This window comes from Mytilus trossulus, chromosome 7 (genome assembly GCF_036588685.1).
Source record: "Mytilus trossulus isolate FHL-02 chromosome 7, PNRI_Mtr1.1.1.hap1, whole genome shotgun sequence".
Lineage (NCBI taxonomy): Eukaryota > Metazoa > Mollusca > Bivalvia > Mytilida > Mytilidae > Mytilus > Mytilus trossulus.
The window spans coordinates 76,660,713-76,682,452 of record NC_086379.1 but is presented as its reverse complement, the minus strand read 5'-3'; the positions used below and the strand labels follow the sequence as shown (position 1 = coordinate 76,682,452).

Below are 21,740 nucleotides of genomic sequence, written 5' to 3'. Positions count from 1 at the left end.
CATTCAAAATTATTCCTTATATTTACGTTTTATGGGTGAAAAAGATTAAATCATAAAAAATATAAAATTCAAATACATATTGAAAAATAGCTTTTCAATATTTTTATACATTTATACAATATTTAAAAAAAAGTTGTAAAAAATAATACATTTATACTTCCTTTAACTGTATCACTATATTTTATCATAGTCTAATTTCCATGTCAAGTGAAGATTGATATGTTTAGAGGCAACATAGATAGAAGTTTCAAACATTCTAAAAGTACATTAGAAAATTAAATGGCAGTAATTGTGATTACAAAAAGTAAAGAATATTAGACTTGATTTGATATGTAGATAGGATACATAACATTCATGACAAAATACTCTTGGTTTTCCTTAAAGGAAGGCAATACAAACAGAAGAAAAAGACTGAGTTACAAAAATTTATAAAAAATCTTTAAAAGTGCATTGAAATAATAATTAATAAGATTTAAAATGACTGAACCAAGTGAACATGATGTTTTTGTACCTTTGATATACATTGTAAGAAAATGCACCATAAATACTGAAATTTAGCTCGAAAAAGTTTGTACGCGTTATGACCTGAGATTTGATTCTTCAATGCAGGTCATGACCTGCATTTTCATCGTCACAGGTTGACAGGTATGGTATCATTAAAAATACACCAAAAAAGTCATTTAGCTGAGAAAAATAAATATATACAAAATGTACTTGAACACCCAAAAATGTGAAAGTTTCAATAGTATTTAACTCTTTTTGCTTAAATACTGAAAAAAATTCTGGCAACCCCTTACTTATTTTTACTCTTTTTGCTTTCAATACTGTTAAAAAAATATATTTAACATGGGTGACGAATTGACTATATCAGGTGTCGATTTAACCAGGTGCTGATTTGTCCAGGTGCCAATTTAACCAGGTACCAGTTTGACTAGAATTCTTTGACAAATGTTTGAAATTACCTGAGTTACTTAATATTTTGTGGGAGAAGGGGATTCAGACTATGTGGTATCAGGTCTGTTCGCGCCAAATACACTTTCGCACCCTACATGTTCGCACCTCGCACGTTTGCACCCAAGGTCTGTTCGCACTCTACTCATTCGCGCCCAATTTTAATTCAAATTCAAGTTGAATAATTGGAAAATCATGATTGTTGTTTTAAATTGCTTTGGTGTAAATACTGAATGTATTTATAGCTTGGTATGAGCAAGGATTTGTATAGTTATCTAACTATACAAATCCTTGGTATGTGTAAAACATTGAAGATTTTAAAGGAAAGACACAAAAGATAATTGTTTTTAACAGCTTGGTCCCTTTGATCTGAAACAACGAAACAATAAAATATAGGAACCAAAATATAGCAATCCACTATTATAACCAAAACATGATAAAATTTATTCAACACACTGAAAAAAACATTGTTACATAGTCAGAATCTCACTTCATTTTGAAACAAGTCAATGAAACAAAGGTATAGCAATACACTAACCAAAACATGATTAAGATTTATTCAACACAAACAAAATGTTGTCTCACTTTATTTTGAGACAATGACAACAATTATACTTATAAGAAAACACTTGCTTACAGAGTTATTAAACACAAAACCAATTAAGATTGGGTGCGAACATGTAGGGTGTGAAAGTGAAAGGGAGCGAACATTAGTGGGCGCAAACGTGAATGGGTGCGAACGGACCCGGATTCAGACTGTACCAGTGAGAAATTATACAAGCCTTTCTACGGTATTTATTTGTACAATTCAGGTAGTCTTGACCTATTCATTTGTCTTTAAAAAAAACCAGCCAGTTGTCACCTTCACTTCACACACACACACACATACGAATAGCAATTATATGCTTACGAGACATGTTGCATTGTTAAACTAATTACGGTATGTGAAAATCAAGACTTGCATAAAAACTATCCCAGTATTAGAGACAGTGGCGTCATTTTTCTTCAGAGCTTTCAGCTCTTTGATTATTTGGTTGGGTTGTTCTCTCTTTGACACATTCCCCATATCCATTCTCAATTTTATTATTCTGTACTGAAATGTTCTGTGCTGCGCACAACACTTTCTATTATAAAGAAAATAGTATATTTTCAATAGAATGTATTGTGCAGCGCACAACACTATCTAACCAAAATACATTGTATGGAAAGTGTTGTTAACCGCTCAAAAGATCATAATACCAAATAAACATGAAATTCATCAAAAAATTTAAACACAAGAAATTATGTAAATTCCATAATTAAAAATAATTCCAAGTTCAAATAATAGCTGTTGTAAATAGAAATAGAAATATGGGCCTCATGCAAATGGATTTTTCTATGTCTGTTTGATTTCAATTTTAAGGTTAACATGATTAAAGAAATCAGTTAATTTTACCTGTAAAAGAATGATTTTTTGTGGATCGGATCATTCAATCAAATGATTTTACTTTCAATAAAGACATTCTTTTCTTTTAATAGCCTAACACACATCTTTAGCTAAGCATAAGGGGTTAAATTGAAGTTCACATGAATATGGAATTCATTTAGGTCGAATTATCCACTTGCAAGTGAATAACTCATCATCAATGTTTCATAGCAAAAATCTAGGATTTTCTCCATATGTAGTTATTTATGCATGTTTAAAAGAAGTTATGAAATTCCCAATGTTATGACAACTCTTCACTTATTTTTTGTCAATTTTATTATAATTTCAACAATTTAGTCAGCCGAAGAAGTAAACATTTAGCAGCTATGTATATACATGTATGCACATGTACTATTTGAAAGTTGACTCTCTCTTATAATTATCTTTTTCTGTTTAAGTTTTGCAGTGAGTCAGAAGCATGAAGCTTTTTATACAGGCGGAAAAATACAGGTAAAACTTTCCTTATGAAATTTAACCCTTTTAACAATGTTTAAGCAATATCAGCTAGTTATTAGTATTATGATTTTATAGATATAAATAGATTCAAAAGTTATGAAGAAATTGCAAAATAAAGCATCAGTATAAACTCCTCATACATGTTTTTTTTCTTAATACAGCATTGAGCACGCCTATTTAATGAGATGTTCAAAAGATATGACATGATTTCAAAAAGGATAATACAAAAGCTATATTAAGAACTTTTTTTGCAATACAAAAAAGCATGCAGATAAATCTGCAATTTTCAATGAAAATAAGGGTTCCCCCTCTTTCTGTAAACCCATTTTATTTTATGTATGTAAGGAAACGCCATTGAGTTGTGCCAAATCTGTGAAAATCCTTAAATCTTGGCAGCCTGGCAATGAATTGTAAAATGTAAAGTTATCCTTTTGTAATTGCACAATTCCCATTATTTCTAGCCCTGGTATTTACAAACTTCTCACTACTGTAAACAATAAAATTTAAACAGCTGGCTCGTCCAGATTGTCTGAAAGTCAAAAGTATCTTATGAATTCTTCACCTATGTCTTCTTTGAAAAGAAAGGAAAAATCTTGAAAAATTCTTGAATATTTTTTTGTTACTAGAATAGTGGGAACCATATACCTGTAAAATCATATAGAAATGCTTAATATGATAAAATTGAGAATGGTAATAGAATAAATATGTTAGTAATGCACAATACTTTTTTTTCTTTCAGAGAAGTCAAAATGGAGAACTTTTATTTTGTGGGTGTGGAAACAAAGTGAATGTTCTTGATGTAACAACTGGGAAAGTAACAGACACATTAGAGCAGGTTGATACAATATATAGTTCTTGGATGTTACAACAGGAGAGATCTCGGTCATAATGAAAAATACCAACACATATGTTCTAAATGTAACAAAAGGAAAAATCACAGACATGTCACACATTGTATTTTGATTTCAAGGAAAATTTATTTTAAATTCCTGAGAAAAATGGAATGGTAATAAATGGTCTGAAAAAAGTTACGTAATAAGCATACAATGCAGTATGGGCTTTGCTCATTGTTGAAGGCCATACAATGACCTACAATTGTTAGTTTGTGTGTCATTTTGGTATCTTGTGGAGAGTTGTCTCATTGACAATCATACCACATCTTCTTTTTTCCATATAATGACACACTTTTTCAAAAGTTGATTGCTTTATTAAATTATGATGATGGAAAGCAATTTCTATCTGGTTAAAAAGATATATGCAAAATCCCATTGAACAAGAAGAAAATCACCATGTTTTACATGTTTTAGGAGGAAGATGAAGAAATCACCTGTTATTGTATCACACCTGATGACAAGGTAAATATTATAAGTTTCAAATGAGATTTACTGGGAAATATTTCCAGGTAAATAGACATGATTAACTTTCTTTTTTAAATTGCTTGGAATAAATGTTAAAAACAAATAAATGAAATAATTCAATATTTATGTCCGTACGATTTCAATGTGACAGAAAAGTTGTTGGTAGGCTTGAAACCATCAAATAAGTTTTCCAACAACAAACTGGAAATACAACACTCAGTGACAAAGTATTTTTAGGTTTATAGAATTTAAACTTCAAGTAGTGAGTGTATATCTGCATTACATGTTCATCATTGATGAATGGTAATTTAGTACCTCAAGCTTAATATTTGTTATTTTAGCTTTTCAATTTATTTTTTGATTGAAGTTTTTGCATTACTTGGATAAATTGAACAATAAATTTTGAACAGTGGTGTAGAGAATAGAATTTAATTATGTTTTTGTTCAAACTTAAATTCAAATGATCAGTACTAAAACATGTATTTGTCTTTTGTTTCCAGTATCTGATAAATTGAACTATAAATTTTGAACAGTGGTGTACAGAATGAAATTTAATTATGTTTTTGTTCAAACTTAAATTCATATGATCAGTACTAAAACATGTATTGGTCTTTTGTTTCCAGTATCTGATTGTAGCAACAAGACATTTAGTTCTTAGGCAGTGGTTATGGAAGGAGAAATCTATAACAAGAACATGGAAAGTAAGATATAGATGCTTATATTATTTTAAACTTTATTGTTAACAATTACTTTCATAGAATTGAGAATGGAAATGGGGAATATGTCAAAGAGACAACAACCCGTTTAAAGAGCAGCTAACAGTCAAAAGCCACCAATGGGTCATTAATGCAGTAAGAAAATTCCACATAGACTATGAAATTAGGAATACATATCAATTTTCTTTGAATTGTTTGATTTATTTTTACGAAGTACTAAAAAATTTCAAAGATATTTATTGCCTTTTTTCTAAGATTGCAGTAGAAGAAGCCTTTTAAGTGCACCAGTAATATCATGATATACTAGCATAGAACCTGTTTTGATATTTAGTTTAAATTAAAGGAGATTACATTTTTGTTAAGAGCCTTGGAATTAAGAGATGTTGAGTTAATAGGAATGGACATTTTATCAAAAAATTACTAGACATCATGTTGTGCCAGGACACCCAGTAGGTTGAATAAGTTGTTGTTATAAACTTATTTCATGTTGTGCCAGGACACCCAGTAGGTTGAAAAAGTTGTTGTTTTAAGCTTATTTCATGTTGTACCAGGACACCCAGTAGGTTGAATAAGTTGTTGTTTTAAGCTTATTTCATGTTGTGCCAGGACACCCAGTAGGTTGAATAAGTTGTTGTTTTAAGCTTATTTCATGTTGTGCCAGGACACCCAGTAGGTTGAATAAGTTGTTGTTTTAAGCTTATTTCATGTTGTGCCAGAACACCCAGTAGGTTGAATAAGTTGTTGTTTTAAACTTATTTCATGTTGTGCCACGACACCCAGTAGGTTGAATAAGTTGTTGTTTTAAACTTATTTCATGTTGTACCAGGACACCCAGTAGGTTGAATAAGTTGTTGTTTTAAGCTTATTTCATGTTGTGCCAGGACACCCAGTAGGTTGAATAAGTTGTTGTTTTAAGCTTATTTCATGTTGTACCAGGACACCCAGTAGGTTGAATAAGTTGTTGTTTTAAGCTTATTTCATGTTGTGCCAGAACACCCAGTAGGTTGAATAAGTTGTTGTTTTAAGCTTATTTCATGTTGTGCCAGGACACCCAGTAGGTTGAATAAGTTGTTGTTTTAAGCTTATTTCATGTTGTGCCAGGACACCTAGTAGGTTGAATAAGTTGTTGTTTTAAGCTTATTTCATGTTGTACCAGGACACCCAGTAGGTTGAATAAGTTGTTGTTTTAAGCTTATTTCATGTTGTACCAGGACACCCAGTAGGTTGAATAAGTTGTTGTTTTAAGCTTATTTCATGTTGTGCCAGGACACCCAGTAGGTTGAATAAGTTGTTGTTTTAAGCTTATTTCGTGTTGTGCCAGGACACCCAGTAGGTTGAATAAGTTGTTGTTTTAAGCTTATTTCATGTTGTGCCAGGACACCCAGTAGGTTGAATAAGTTGTTGTTTTAAGCTTATTTCATGTTGTGCCAGGACACCTAGTAGGTTGAATAAGTTGTTGTTTTAAGCTTATTTCATGTTGTACCAGGACACCCAGTAGGTTGAATAAGTTGTTGTTTTAAGCTTATTTCATGTTGTACCAGGACACCCAGTAGGTTGAATAAGTTGTTGTTTTAAGCTTATTTCATGTTGTGCCAGGACACCCAGTAGGTTGAATAAGTTGTTGTTTTAAGCTTATTTCATATGATTTTATATAAGAAATGTTTATTTCCCCCTATACCTCTAGCCAATGTAGAAAGTAAATGATTATTTCATATGATTTTATATAAGACATGTTTATTTGTAGGCAATACATACATCTGCAGTGACAGCAATGACTTTTGATAAGACGTCTACATTATTAGCCACTGGAAGTTCTGATTCATCAATTAAATTATGGGATATAGAAAGACAATACTGTACACATAATCTTAGAGGTCACCAAGGGGTTGTCAGGTATCTTATAAATAAAACATTTATATACTTTTAGTAGTATTATGAAACATTGCACACGGACATGTACTGTACTATGATATACTTAAGAATTATCTTTAATCCCTCTATAGGTAACTTATTGTTTGATGGAAAGTTTGGAATAATAAAAAATTTTACTCTCAAACTTTCTTAATGAAATGTAGGATTAAGATTTAGAAGTCATTTATATGCCCCAGCTGTAGCAGAGGAATTTTAAGTTTGTAACTTTGTCTGTCTGTACTTCCCAAAATTGGTTTCAGTTCTCTAACTTTAGTTTGACTCAACCAAATGTTATTAAACTTACCGTTATACACAATGCTTGTTATCACAATTTTGGTAGCATCACTTTTACTGTTCTGGAGTTATGCCCCTTTACGAATGGAAAAATTGCTGATTTTTTTGTTTACATTCTCTAACTTAAGTTTGCCTCAACCAAATGTTTAATAAACATATGCACAATGTTTATTACCTCAAAACTCAGATAAAGTACAAATGGATAGTGTCACTTTAACAGTTCTTGAGATATGTCTCTTTATAACGTTATATGCAAGCAGAGACATCATCTGTGTCTCATGGACATATTCCACATTTATATCTTAAAATTTTGTTGTTGTTCAAACCAAGATGTCACATGTATGTAAGACACAGTTAAAAAAACTGTTCAGATGAAGAAAAAGAACACAATTGAACTACCGATTATACAAAGAAAAAAAAATCTATTTTTTTTCATGAAAAGTGAGTAAACGCATGAAGACCAACATTTAAAAGACCATAATTATTTTCTTGGAGAGCAACTCCCATATTAAAATTCATTTTGATCTCTGGCATAGTTCAATAGTGTATGCAAATGACAATTGCAAACACAATTGTGACAACAAGCAAGTACACCGGAAGTTTTGTTTGAATTAGAACATTATTTTTTTTGGAAGCAAAATAAGAGAATCATAACTTTTAATCCATATAGATTCCTTTCCATGAGTTTTCTAACTATTATGGAAACACTGTTTGTAAACAGCAGCATGTAATTCTCAAACTATGTTTACAGTGTTGTAGAATTCCATCCAATTCAAGAAAAGCTCCAGATATTTTCTTCAGCCAATGATAACAAAGTAAGGGTCTGGGATCTAGTTAAAAGTACCTGTATAGCTGAAATAGAGGCTCATTTTAGTGTTGTTACCTCCCTTTGTTTCTCTATTGATGGGAAGACATTATACAGGTATGTACAACACTTTTGTCTTATTAGAAAATTGTAATGCTACATTTTTGAATATAAGTAGGTCATTTAAAGGAAAATAAACAGTATTTTCATAAAAAGCACAAAAGAGAAATGTCGAAAGGTGATGACTTTAAAATACTAGAAGGAAAAATCTTTATAACTTTCAGTTTATGATGTTACTTTAGACCCTTGAAGGTTTTGCTTAATTCTGATATTCATACTTTAAAATCTAAGAATTAAACAAAATAATTGCCCCACTCAACATGATAGAAGTATTATGATAACACTTATTTATTGAACTAATAACATTGAGAATTTGTAACACATATGTTATATATTTTCAGTGGTGGAAGAGACAATATACTGGCTGTATAATTTCTAACACATGTGTTATATATTTTCAGTGGTGGAAGAGACAATATACTGGCTGTATAATTTCTAACACATGTGTTATATATTTTCAGTGGTGGAAGAGATAATATACTGGCTGTATAATTTCTAACACATGTGTTATATATTTTCAGTGGTGGAAGAGACAATATACTGGCTGTATAATTTCTAACACATGTGTTATATATTTTCAGTGGTGGAAGAGACAATATACTGGCTGTATGGGATGTAGAAAAATTACAAGTTACCAAAACTATTCCTATTTTAGAGGTACTTTTTACTTTCATGCTAATGGAAGAAATTCATTTATTTTATGAATATTGAGATAAAAATATCATTCAGGCATTATTTAGATATTGATATATGAATACCAATACCAAATTGTTTATTATAGTGACATGTTTTTTATAACAATATACAATATTTCAATAAGCAGTTGTAATTATATGTATCAACACCGGCCCTTTGGACCTATAAGTCACTTTAAACATTTATGCATATAAAAGAATAATCATTTAACAGCGAACAAATTAGAATTCATGTTTGATTGATATTGATACACATAAATTCAATCAATTTTCAACAGAAAAATTCATACATACATCTTGCTTATTTTTTAAGATTTTGCATTTGAAAGCGCTTTTAAGTACAGCTGAATTAATATGGAGACTATACTTAACTATTTTATAGAATGTAGAATCAGTGGTACTACTTCCAGAGAATTCAGAATACCCAAATTTAAATATAACAGAAGATGGACATCATATTATTACTTTTGGAAGTAAAGGTAAGATGATAAAACGCAAACAATACTGATTAGTTTTGATTTGTTTCTGCTGTGGGATAAGTGCTGGCATGATTTCTTATTCTACACATCAGATTTTACAGAAACTAACCATTACAAAGTCAGCAAACAGTAGATGACCTTAGATTGTTTCAGCTAGTAGACAGTTCCTTTTTGATTTTGACCAACAGTAGTGCTTGACTGTAAATGGTCTCTTTAACAAACTGATTTGTTCTTAATCTTTATGCCCCACCTACAATAGTAGAGGGCGTTTTGTTTTCTGGTTTGTGTCTCTGTTTGTGCTTCCCTCCGTCTGTTCGTTCCATCCTTAGTTCATTCGTCCCTCTGTCAGTCCAGCTTCAAGTTAAAGTTTTTTTGTGTCAAGGTAGTTTTTGTTGAGGTTGAAGTCCAATCAACTTGAAACTTAGTTAACATGTTCCTTGTGGTATGATCTTTTTATATTAATGCCAAATTTTTGAGTTTTGATTCCAATTCATGGTCCACTGAACATTAAATAAAAATTGTAGTGTGAGTGGGACATCTGTTTGCTATGGACACATTCTTGTTCTCTAACTAATTTTATTCAATTATTTTTTTCAGGATCTATGAAAATATGGAATGTTAAAAAATCAAAATGTGTATTTTCCAAATTTATGGGACTTGGATTAAAGTCTGAGACAGAAACTGGTAGCCAGATTATAACACAAGCATGGTTTACTGAATCAGAACAAAACTTGACAGTTGTCGTGGCCGACCATACTATATCAATGTATAATATAGAAAATATTGAAATACAAAAACAGGTAAATATAATTAACACATTAAACCATGTGTATAGTAATTGGGAATATCAAATTACAAATATCAGAAGGAATATAACTAGGAATTTTACATATTTATGATTGTGGACAAAAAATGTTTGATAATAACCCATATTTTCATTTAATATCACATTGTCCATAAATACAAGAAAGAAATACAGAATTTTCCATTATCACATATACTTTTGGAATTTACAAGAAGAAATGGTACTGAAGGCTCAGATTGAAAAGCCTGGAATTTGTTTATATCTAGCTCAATAAAAATGACAAATGACTTTCCCAATGCTGATATAGTACAATAAAATTACACAACAAGATCTGTAATCAGTATTGCTCTGAGTATTTATAAATCTTAATAGAAAATAGTTGGTTTGTATTGACAACTATCTTCCACTATTCATAATATAAGAATACCAGTACTTCTATTATCTTTTGTATCCAACCACAGTTTCTAACAATGTTACACACAGAATGTTGAATTTAATCCTGGCTTTGACAGTTTATTTTTGACTTATGAGTTTGAATGTTCCATTGGTATCTTTTGTCTCTCTTTTGTTAGCTCTAAACTTTTTGTGGACGAACTTTACACAAATATCCTTTTTCCTTTCAGTTTTGTGGCTATACAGATGAGATATTAGATTTGCAGTTCATTGGTAAAGATGACTCTCACCTAGTTGTGTGCACAAATTCAGAAAATTTAAAAGTTTACAATGTGAAAACTTGGAGTTGCCAAATATTACATGGTCATACAGATATTGTACTGAGTGTAGCTGTCCACAAAGATACAAATATGATAGCCACTGCATCTAAGGCAAGTACTTAATTATCTCCCCTTTAATTGTTAAAAAAAGAGGACAAGTATGTCTTATCTTCAGGAATCTTGATAATCAAGATATATTTATAAAAGTAATTAAATATGAGCATTGTTCTTTTTCATTGTAATATTCTTATTTTGTTAAATTGGTTGCAATTCACTTTTTATTTGAATTTTGTCTTCTTTGCAATGATTCATATCTCTTTTCTGAATGCTTTCATTTGATCAAATATTTTATTGTCAGATATAAGCAGTCTTTGTAGATACACATCTTTAAATATTGTGTCTGTTAGTAATCCTGTTACATTACAAAATGATTTGTCTCCCTGTTAACCTAAATTAAACAGAAAAAATTTTCTATATATGGACGTTTAAAATAGTCAAGAAAGTATTTCAATATTTATACAGGACTTTATTATAATTTTAAAATTCCACAATTTTGAAATAATTTATGTCATTTCAGGATAACAGCATAAGGATGTGGAACCTTGACCCAGAAACAGGAAAAGTTCACTGTTGTGGTGAAGGTCAAGGTCACACAAGTTCTGTAGGGTCTATCAACTTTTCTAGGTGAGTTTGCAGTATGAGTAAGATTATTACATACATTAGAGAAAGAAAAATAACACTTTGGCAAAAAGAAAAAAATGTCGAAATGATAAACAGACAGACAGCCAGGGGAAAATCCCACCTAGGAATTGATAAACATAAACCTTACAGAAAATCCAGTATAATATCTAGTTCAATGAAGGGTAGGCCATTTTTGCTCCACTTTTGACTCCTGTCATGTTGTTTATGTATACAGGAAAAGTCCTAGTAATTCATAGTATTTTGTGTTGTAAGGAAAGAACTGGAAAGGAGAACAGGACTGGCTATGACAAATCAAACACACCCATGAATTGTAGTGTTTCATATATTTTCCAACAGTCAAACAAAAATTGATTGCATTGATGAAACTTTTTGAGGGCTGACTACAAGCTTACCAATTGTACATTTTATCAAATATTATTCAAAACTTCACAAATTTTCACGTACAGATTGTGTAACGGCAATAACTGCTTTGTGAAAATAAATATGCATTAAATATGCATTTTTGATAATAATATTGTGTCAAGAATATCTGTTTGAACTTTTTTTAGTTTAAGTGGAAAGTTTGTTGTGAGTGGTGGAGAAGACTGTACCATTAAGATGTGGGATGTCAGTGATGCTCAATATAATCTACACTGTCGAGCTACAGAACGAGCACATGACAAAGATATAAATAGCATTGCAGTATCACCTAATGATAAATATATAGTCACTGCTTCTCAGGATAAAACTGCCAAGGTATGTTACATTACAATTCATGTTCAAACGACCAAATAAAACTGTATTAACACAATTCTGCTACATCAAGTTCATATTGTTATATTCTGTCTGTCCATCCACCAAACTGTAAAATACATTATTTGTCTGCCTTACTTTCTTCCATTTTTATACAACTGCAAAAAAAAATAAAAAATGGTAATATATTGGTATGACGTTGGCGTCCTCGGCGTCGTCATCCGAAGACATTTGGTTTTTGCACTCTTACTTTAGTATAATAGTAAATAGAAATCTATGAAATTTAAACACAAGGTAACACAAGGTTTATGACCACAAAAGGAAGGTTGGGATTGATTTTGGGAGTTTTGGTCCCAACAGTTTAGGAATTAGGGGCCAAAAAGGGTCCAAATAAGCAATGTTCTTGGTTTTCGCACTCTAACTTGAATAGTATAAGTTAATAGAAAACTAGGAGATTTTAACACTTGTAAGGTTTATGACCACAAAAAGAAAGTTGGGATTGATTTTGGGAGTTTTGGTCCCAACAGTTTAGGAATTAGGGGCCAAAAAGGGTCCAAATAAGCAATGTTCTTGGTTTTCGCACTCTAACTTGAATAGTATAAGTTAATAGAAAACTAGGAGATTTTAACACTTGTAAGGTTTATGACCACAAAAAGAAAGTTGGGATTGATTTTGGGAGTTTTGGTCCCAACAGTTTAGGAATTATTTGTTTGATTTCAACAAAAATTGAATATATGGGGTTATTCAACATGCTGAATCTAACCATGTGGTGTTTAGATTTTTAATATTTTGGCCTGGTTATCAAATTGGTCCACATTGATGTCTAAAGTGTCCAAAATTAAACATTATTTGATTTCATCAAAAATTGATCTCTTGGGGTTCTTTAATATGCTGAATCTAACCAAGTATTTAGATTTTGGATATTGGACCATAATGGGTAAATGTCCAATTTTAAATTTTTAAGTTTTTTTTCTTACACTACATTCATTTTGTGTCAGAAACCTATTTTGTGTCAACTATTTAATCACAATCCAAATTCAGAGCTGTATCAAGCTTGAATGTTTTGTCCATACTTGCCCCAACTGTTCAGGGTTGACCTCTGCGGTCGTATAAAGCTGCACTCTGCAGAGAATTTGGTTCAAGCTGGAATTTTTTATTTTGTAGAATACATTTACTTAAGATATGTATATTATCATGAAGTTTTTACATTTTTAACAGGATTTTTGTGACAAAAAGTCAGTTATTGATTTGGGATGTACGGTGGGCAGTCGGTCAGGTGGGCGGCTACCAAATGTCCGTGCATTTACTCATGAACCATTGAATCAAAGCTTTTAAAATTTTAATATGTTGTTACTGACAACAAAATGAAGGACAAGTTGAATAATGACGATTTTGACTTTTACTGTTCAGGAGTTATGGTTCTAGAAAGATTGAAAAAAGGTGTTTACAGTCGTGTCCATTCATTTACACATGAACTGTTCAACCACAGCTTTCCAAATTTTAATATGTTGTTACTGATGACAAAACAGAGGTCAAGTCAAATAATGATGATTTTGACTATTACCGTTCAGGAGTTATGGTTCTTAAAAGATTAAAAAATGGCGTTTCCAGTGGTGTCCTTGCATTTACTCATGAACTGTGTAACCAAAGCTTTTCAAATTTTAATATGTTGTTACTGATAACAAAATTTTGGTCATGTTCAATAATGTTGATTTTGATTTTTACCTTTCAGGAGTTTTGGTTCTTGAAAGATAAAAAAATGGCATTTCCATTCACGCTGTTACATTTACTCATGAACCAATCAACCTTAGCTTTTCAAATTTTAGTATGCTGATACTGATGACAAAATGGAGGTCAAATTTTTTATTGACGATTTTCACTTTCACCGTTCATCAGTTATGTTTCTTGTGATATTGTCAGGACACAAATAAATGTTAATAAATCCAGTTTGCTGTCGTTGTGAAAGCCTCTTGCAAGTTTATGGTTTCTTCTGCTTATAAATCCCTCTTTCAATAAAAAAAAAAAACTAGAACTACATTATCACTGGTTTTGCAAGCTTCATTTTATTGTTTATTTCAGTTATGGGTCAGTAAAGATTTATCCATGATTGGAGTATTACGAGGCCACCGGAAGGGAATTTGGTGTGTTCAGTTTTCACCTGTTGATCAGGTAAAAATTAATGTCATAATGATATGTATGATATTTTAAAGTTTAAAACATGAAACAAAGAGATTTTATTTGCTACTTTTAGTGTATAAATGTTTTTCACATCAAGGATTTGTTTTTTACTGTAACAATAGTTAAATTATAGATAAGTTTCAATACTTATTAAATTTTGAAATGTCCAGGTCAAATATGCATTTGTTGTGCAAAGATTATCTATTGACAAAAAGGAATATAAGTTTTAAACTTATTACGGTTACATTATTACAAGATTTTCATATGTTTCAGTGTGCTGTTACCTCATCAGCTGATGGTACCATCAAGATTTGGTCATTATCTGACTTTACCTGTGTCAAGGTAAGATATTCAGGGTTACAAGCTACATTGTACTTGCATTACTATGATAATTTTGATTAGTCGTAGAAAATCAATCTTTATGGTTCGTGGCTACAGGGGTACTGAGGTACAAATTTTCTATAAATGCAGACATTTGTAAAACAATGAAATTGAATATCTGCAAAAATACATTTTTTTCTTCATCCACAAATAAAGCATGTAAAGCGAATCTACAGTTTATGACTTGACCTGTATCAAGTTAGGATTATTGAGATGAAAGGTACTTGAATTATCTAACTTTACCTTTGTCAAGATAGAACTTCTTTGATGGATGGACTCATTTCACAAAAAATCTTTTAAGACAAAAAAACTTGCATGTCATGAACATTTCAGTTTAACCTGGGATGATTTTTTTGTCGTAAGATTTTTAATTGTATAGAACCCTTGGTACTTGCATGACCATAACTTTGTTTAACATTTGATTGAAATCATTGAGTCAGAAAGCAAACAAATTCCTATCTATTTTTCTTAGTATAATAGATATCAATAAACAAACAAAAAAGATAATGGGGACACACCCAAAAATCATGTTTATTTTATTACATATTCTGGAGAAAATAAAATGACACTCATCTATTATAGTGCATACTTTATTTCTTAAGCTGTTGAGTATACAATTATGGTACGGATGCAAATATGAAAAAAGATTAGGAACTATATAATAGTTGGATTTTTTATGTTATTTCAGACTTTTGAAGGACATGACAGTTCTGTTTTACGAGTGGTCTTTTTAACTAGAGGCATGCAGTTATTATCATGGTTTGTATAAATGTTTTCTTACATTACATTGTGTAACATCTGTTGTGCATATAGACATGTATAGATATAAGATGATGTGGTATGGGTGCCAATGAGAAAACTCAATCCAAGTCACAATTTGTAAAAGTAAACCATTATGTAGGTCAAAGTATGGTCTTCAACACGTAGCCTTGGCTCACACCAAACAGCAAGCTATAAGAGGTGCCAAAAGAGTCTGAAGTTTTAAAGTTTAAGATTTACATTTTAACATATCTAATACCAGTTGCTTTATTTCTGAAGATATGTGTGGTATAGCTTAACTAGTGACAAAATATTTTAAAAGCACTCTCATATATAATGTCTATATTTTAATGTTATTTTAGTGGTTCAGATGGATTATTAAAAATCTGGACAATAAAAACAAATGAGTGTGTAAAGACATTTGATGAGCACGATGATAAAGTTTGGGGGCTTGCTGTCAGTTCTGATGAAAACCGTGTTATCACTGGTGGTGCAGACTCAACCATTCTGGAATGGCAGGTAAGTCAAGAATAATGCAGAAATACTGAGAACCCAGAAACAGTTATAGTTATATTATCCAGTCATGACAGATTTTTGGCTATATAATGAAGTTGATATATAGAACTTTGTTGCTAAGAATATCAACAATATGTAATTTTGTTAACTAATCACCACCAAGTTATTGCATAAATATCTGGTATAGTTTTTAGGTCAAATGGGAGTATGCTGCAAGACACTCTTCCATTCTGTTCAAATTTGTTTTGCACATGAGTGAATCAGACATGTCACCTTTTCCAGGGATTTTATCAGCCAACTTTTACCTAGTTTTTTTAATGGGATAAATACATGGCTTCCTATTTTGTCTTAATAATTACATTAGATGTAAGTTTCATTATAATACGTTATTCTGATTGGCTAACTGCACATCACATTTTATTCCGTAAACAATTGCATCAGACAATAACATTTATCATGCATGACGACACGAGGTCCCACAATAAAGTGCACAGGTGAATTAAATAAAACTGAATAAACTTCGTGTTTTCATGATCCTAGCTAAAAAAATGTAATTATAAGTATTGAATGCTTCTTTTTGAAACTTTATAGGGTTGTAAAAGCGTTGACCGTGCATACATTTTTAGAATGAAGCGCTTCCGCGCCTCATACAAAATGTACTTCGGTCAACGCTTTTACCACCCAATAAATTTACAAAAAGAAGCATTCAATTCTTAAATAAATCTTTTCTCACATATATTGCTTATGCTACTTATATAGACTGCTAGTATGTTCAAACTTGTGATCTATTACAGGATATAACCCAGGAAGTAGAAGACACCACAAGGAAAGAACAAGAACAGTTTATTATCAGGTAATATAGATATACATGTTAAGCAACTACAACTATGTTCGTGTATGGGATACAAGATGCTCTTATGAAAAAATATTGCATGATAGATCATGTTTGCTGATGAAAATTGGGTATTAGGTCTTTGAATATCAAATTGAATTAACATTATGCTATTATATAACGTAAACATAAGTTTTAAAAAAAATCCATTGTGTGAAAGAAAAAGTTAGTTTGACACAAAGCAATGTGATTGTATTTCCGTCAGAGACAACAGGGGATATTTGTTTCATAGTTTATTTAATCTAAATAATGAGTTTAAAACTTTGAAATTGTGATATTGCATGTATTTATTCAAGTAACTAGCAAAAGTAAATTCTTAATTTCATTTTTCTCAGGGAACAGGAATTGTCAAACTTGATTCAGCAGAAGAAATACCACAAAGCAATTGCATTGGCAATAAAATTAGAACAACCCTTCAGAGTTCTTACCATTTTAAAAGGTTTGTCCAATTAGAATGTCAGAAAATAACAAAGTAAAATTAGCCAATGAAAGACATTGATCAAAGCTTCAACTCTGCAGAAATTGTTGATTTACAATGAATTTATTACCAATGTGCCAAAAAAATTCAGATGGCTTTTGATATTATCTATTGTGTAGCATTATGATATTTTCAACAGCATAAAAGAGTCTACATAATTTGGGCTGAAAAACCATGATTATACAGTAGACTCCACCTAATCGGATATCGGTTAAACGAATATATCGGCTATTGTAATATTATTTCAAAACACCGAACCATTTCCTATACATTTCAGTCAAAATACATCGGATAATCGAATATCGGTTATTAGAATATATCGGCTAATTGGATAGGAATATTCATGAAAAATGTGTGAAAACCATGTACAATCGAATATTTTGAAATAATTTCATATTTTTCTTGACAGGAAATGAAGCCGGAAGTTGCGCCATTACGAAGTTTTAAGAAAACTTCAGTACAGAGATGTTTCATTTTATTAATAAAACGATCTTATATAGTCAAATAAAACATGTTTTTTCTTGTTGTCTTGTTTATTTTATGAATCCGATATTATATTTTGCCTCAGATGTGTTTGTTATATGTGTATCCAAATGTGATCGTTATCATTTTCTTCACAAACAAGGACACGACAGAAATAATAAACTGTGCGTGATGTTCATCAATATTTATTAAATATGAATGAAAAGTACCTCTTTCTCAACAATTTATTAAAATACATATAAAAGTCCCGTGTAAAAATAAGGAATCGTGAATCAATAGCATATCCCAGGTGAAATAGAATTATGTAACTTGTACACACGTACGCCATTTTCCTAATTTACATAATATTCAGTCTTTTGTTTTGAACCACGACAGAAAAGATAGAAAAGCAAATTAATTTTACTCATCTTGATGTCCAATTTTATAATCATAAAAGTAGTTGTATTACTTGAAATTGGAAATGTGTTTCATAATTAAAAAAAGTGTAGAAAATTAGATCCGAGTTCTTAAGCTATTAATAGATTTACCTGTGGCCTACTTCCTAGAATTCATAGTTATTTTTAGCTTTTACCTGTTTTAACACACAAATGAAACAAATCACGCAAAAACAACAAGTCTCATTATTTAAGAGGTACATATTTTATTCAGATAATCAACACATAATTATAAAAAATAAACGGACTGACAGATAAACAAAATACATTATAATCAACTGATCGATCTATTACTCAATCAACCGAATTATCCACACGTGTTCCTGAAAAAAACATTGAGATTAGTTACAAATTTCCATTAATAAAGCAGCTATAATAGCTATTGGTATCTTGGGGTTGTGTCTGTCAATTTTGAAAAAAAACTTGGAGGAATATACGTTCATCGGCTAATTGAATATATCGGACAATCGGATATTTTTAGCTGACATTTTGGGTATCCGATTGGCCGGAGTCTACTGTATATGGTTTGACTGAACAATGATTAAGATAAATATATTTGAACATTTAATTTATTTTTGACAATGTCAGTTTACTGCGATATGTGATGTTGGCAATAGAATGAGAATCCTATCATTTTCCAAGAGGTCAAACATGTGAACGATTTCAAATTATAAGTACCATATGTTTAATGTTTCAGAAATATTAGCTAGCCAGTCTGGAGTAGAAGACTTACAAGCTACTTTACAAAAATTAAGACAGGACCAGTTGGGTAAGCATTTGTTAAAACATCTTTAGGATATTATTTTATGTTTAACATTTCTAGTTGGACCTGAATATCCAGGCCCATTCAGTGACATCTAGACCCATTCAGTGACTGTCTGTTTGATTAAACATTTGTTTTGTACTTTGAAGTATTAATGAAGTGGGGGTAAAGTGTATATGACTGAAGTATTAATGAAGTGGGGGTAAAGTGTATATGATTGAAGTATTAATGAAGTGGGGGTAAAGTGTATATGACTGAAGTATTTAATGAAGTGGGGGTAAAGTGTATATGACTGAAGTATTTAATGAAGTGGGGGTAAAGTGTATATGACTGAAGTATTTAATGAAGTGGGGGTAAAGTGTATATGACTGAAGTATTTAATGAAGTGGGGGTAAAGTGTATATGACATTGCCTGTATCAACATGTTTCTATCATTGTCTTTCTAAAACTTGCCTTGAAGCTGAAATAAAGTTACAGATGTTGTGTTTAATATTATGGATTCTTCAAAGAAACAAAGTCACACATTTCAAAAGTAATTTAAAAAAAATAAAGATAAGTTTATGATGAAACTATACTTGTTTTCAGATGCTGTTTTGAGATTTTGTGGCCAGTGGAATACAAACAGTAAAAACTGCCATGAAGCACAGTTTATATTGTCTATAGTGTTGAAATCTTACACAGCAGAAGATCTTCTAAAGTTTCCTAATATGAAATCAACAATAGAATCTTTATTACCTTACACAGGTAAGTACTTACAGGTGCTCATGGAAACACCATTTAAGGTTATAATAAAGTGTAATAATGCTTTTAAAAACAATCCTTATGATTATTTTAATTTGATGTGGGGGTCAAAAGTTTTAAGTTCACAAAAACAACAATTTAAAGTTCTTTAAAATTATCATAATCTTTATAAATATTTGAAAGCATGATAACAAATGCAAAACCTAATAATATTCACAGTAATGGCTGTTCCATAAAAACAAACTAGGGACCCAGGGTTGCCACTAGGGGTGGATATAAAATACTGTAAATTCAGAAATTATTGCAATGTTGTTATAATTGCGAAAAATGCGACAGGGTTACAAAAGTGATAATTTAAACCTGCTTTTTTTACTTTTTTTATATGACTAAACAGGATTTTTCTCAATATTGCAAAAGTTTAAATTGCATTTTAGTCTAAAATGACTAATCGCAATAATAAATGAATGCAATAATTTCTGAATTTACAGTATTGTGTTGTATGGGTTTTAATAAATGCAGGACTCTAAAATTGCTTCTATGAGTGGTTACTCTGTTTTCAAAGTGCCTTCCCTGGGTATAATTGATGTTTTACTGGAACAGCCCTATGTTTGCCATTGTAACATTTGAATTCTTAAAGCGTACATAATTAATTTTAAAGTTAATAGATATAAACAGATGCCCTATACCAAACAGAACATCATATATGGAATGATATGTTTTCAATCTATTTTCAGAGAGACATTTCAACAGACTGACAAGACTACAACAACAAGCCATGTTTGTGGAGTACACATGGCAGTGTATGAAAGGGATCACTGATATAAACAGGTATCTTCACAATTATCATTATAACGCATTTTATCCTTCATTTTCTAAAGTTTTATTAAATTATTATGTGTGTAAAGAAAACAAAAAAATTATATGACATAAATGTTTTCTTATTGAGAATATGCTTTGATTAAAAGATTTTGTGAACACAGTGTTCTAAGTCATATTTTTTTTTAGGCAAAATGCATGTAAAATACCCTGGTTCTGATTATCAACATCATCATCTTTTTCTTCTTTACAGCAATGAAGACAGAGTTGGACAATTTGTTATTGACAAAAATCCAAATAATTCTGATGATGATGAAGACATGGAAATGTCTGATGATGATGAAGACAAAATGAAACACAGTAATATGGTAAGTTTAAAGAACTAGAGGATAGTGATTGGAGCTGCAACTTGTTTATAATTAAATAATGTTGATTAATAGGAATATTATTGTAAACAATTTTTGTACGAATGCACTGGGTTGGATTAGTTGAGATAAGTTTTTGACAAGATCTTTCATTGTAGAGTTTCTTTCTTTGTACATGACACACCTTGAAGTAGTGGTAAACTCCAAAGCTTTAAAGTAAAACAGCAGAAAGAATTTGGTGAATTACTGAACTTGAAGGGTTTAAGAGTTAAGAGAGTGGAAATTTTTTGTTAGGGATAGAAGCAAGTACAGACAGATGCATGGAAGGACAAGTGATTACTATAGGCCTTCTGTAAATGTATCTGCAAGGCGCTAATGAATTCATAACTCTCATCACATTCCTTTGCGTGACAGAATACTTGTTTGTTGTCAATAATGATATGAGGCTTTTCTAAAAATCATTAAAATTTCCATACTGATTCTACAAGCTACTTGTACTTTGAAAAAAAACATATATTATATAATCATTTGTTAACATTATTTAAACACAAGTTTTAAAAAAAAATTATAAAATACTTTTCACATTTCTATTTTGACAGGTCAGTAAAATGGAGGAAAACAGTAAACTTTCTTTGAAAAGACGAAAAATAAGAAAGAAAATAGACAGTCGTAAAAGAATAAAACAAGCTGTCAACAAAAAGAAGAGGAAATAAAGATATATTTTAGTTACTA

At 30.8% G+C, this 21,740-nt stretch overlaps 1 protein-coding gene across 1 annotated transcript in view; it reads left to right on the top strand.

The window, feature by feature from the left end:
* Positions 1 to 21,740, top strand: part of LOC134725859 (transducin beta-like protein 3) — a 26,939-nt gene extending 5,199 nt beyond the window's left edge. Inside the window, exons 2-24 of the mRNA XM_063590090.1 lie at positions 2,815 to 2,866; positions 3,612 to 3,707; positions 4,180 to 4,227; positions 4,854 to 4,931; positions 6,691 to 6,839; positions 7,903 to 8,073; positions 8,658 to 8,733; positions 9,154 to 9,250; positions 9,848 to 10,050; positions 10,679 to 10,879; positions 11,346 to 11,452; positions 12,019 to 12,205; positions 14,282 to 14,371; positions 14,654 to 14,722; positions 15,450 to 15,520; positions 15,883 to 16,039; positions 16,831 to 16,889; positions 17,264 to 17,367; positions 19,021 to 19,092; positions 19,672 to 19,830; positions 20,562 to 20,655; positions 20,897 to 21,011; positions 21,608 to 21,740. Coding sequence (XP_063446160.1) covers positions 2,815 to 2,866; positions 3,612 to 3,707; positions 4,180 to 4,227; positions 4,854 to 4,931; positions 6,691 to 6,839; positions 7,903 to 8,073; positions 8,658 to 8,733; positions 9,154 to 9,250; positions 9,848 to 10,050; positions 10,679 to 10,879; positions 11,346 to 11,452; positions 12,019 to 12,205; positions 14,282 to 14,371; positions 14,654 to 14,722; positions 15,450 to 15,520; positions 15,883 to 16,039; positions 16,831 to 16,889; positions 17,264 to 17,367; positions 19,021 to 19,092; positions 19,672 to 19,830; positions 20,562 to 20,655; positions 20,897 to 21,011; positions 21,608 to 21,721 — 2,569 coding nt within the window. The 3' untranslated portion in view covers positions 21,722 to 21,740. The remainder of the gene's footprint in view (positions 1 to 2,814; positions 2,867 to 3,611; positions 3,708 to 4,179; positions 4,228 to 4,853; positions 4,932 to 6,690; positions 6,840 to 7,902; positions 8,074 to 8,657; positions 8,734 to 9,153; positions 9,251 to 9,847; positions 10,051 to 10,678; positions 10,880 to 11,345; positions 11,453 to 12,018; positions 12,206 to 14,281; positions 14,372 to 14,653; positions 14,723 to 15,449; positions 15,521 to 15,882; positions 16,040 to 16,830; positions 16,890 to 17,263; positions 17,368 to 19,020; positions 19,093 to 19,671; positions 19,831 to 20,561; positions 20,656 to 20,896; positions 21,012 to 21,607) is intronic.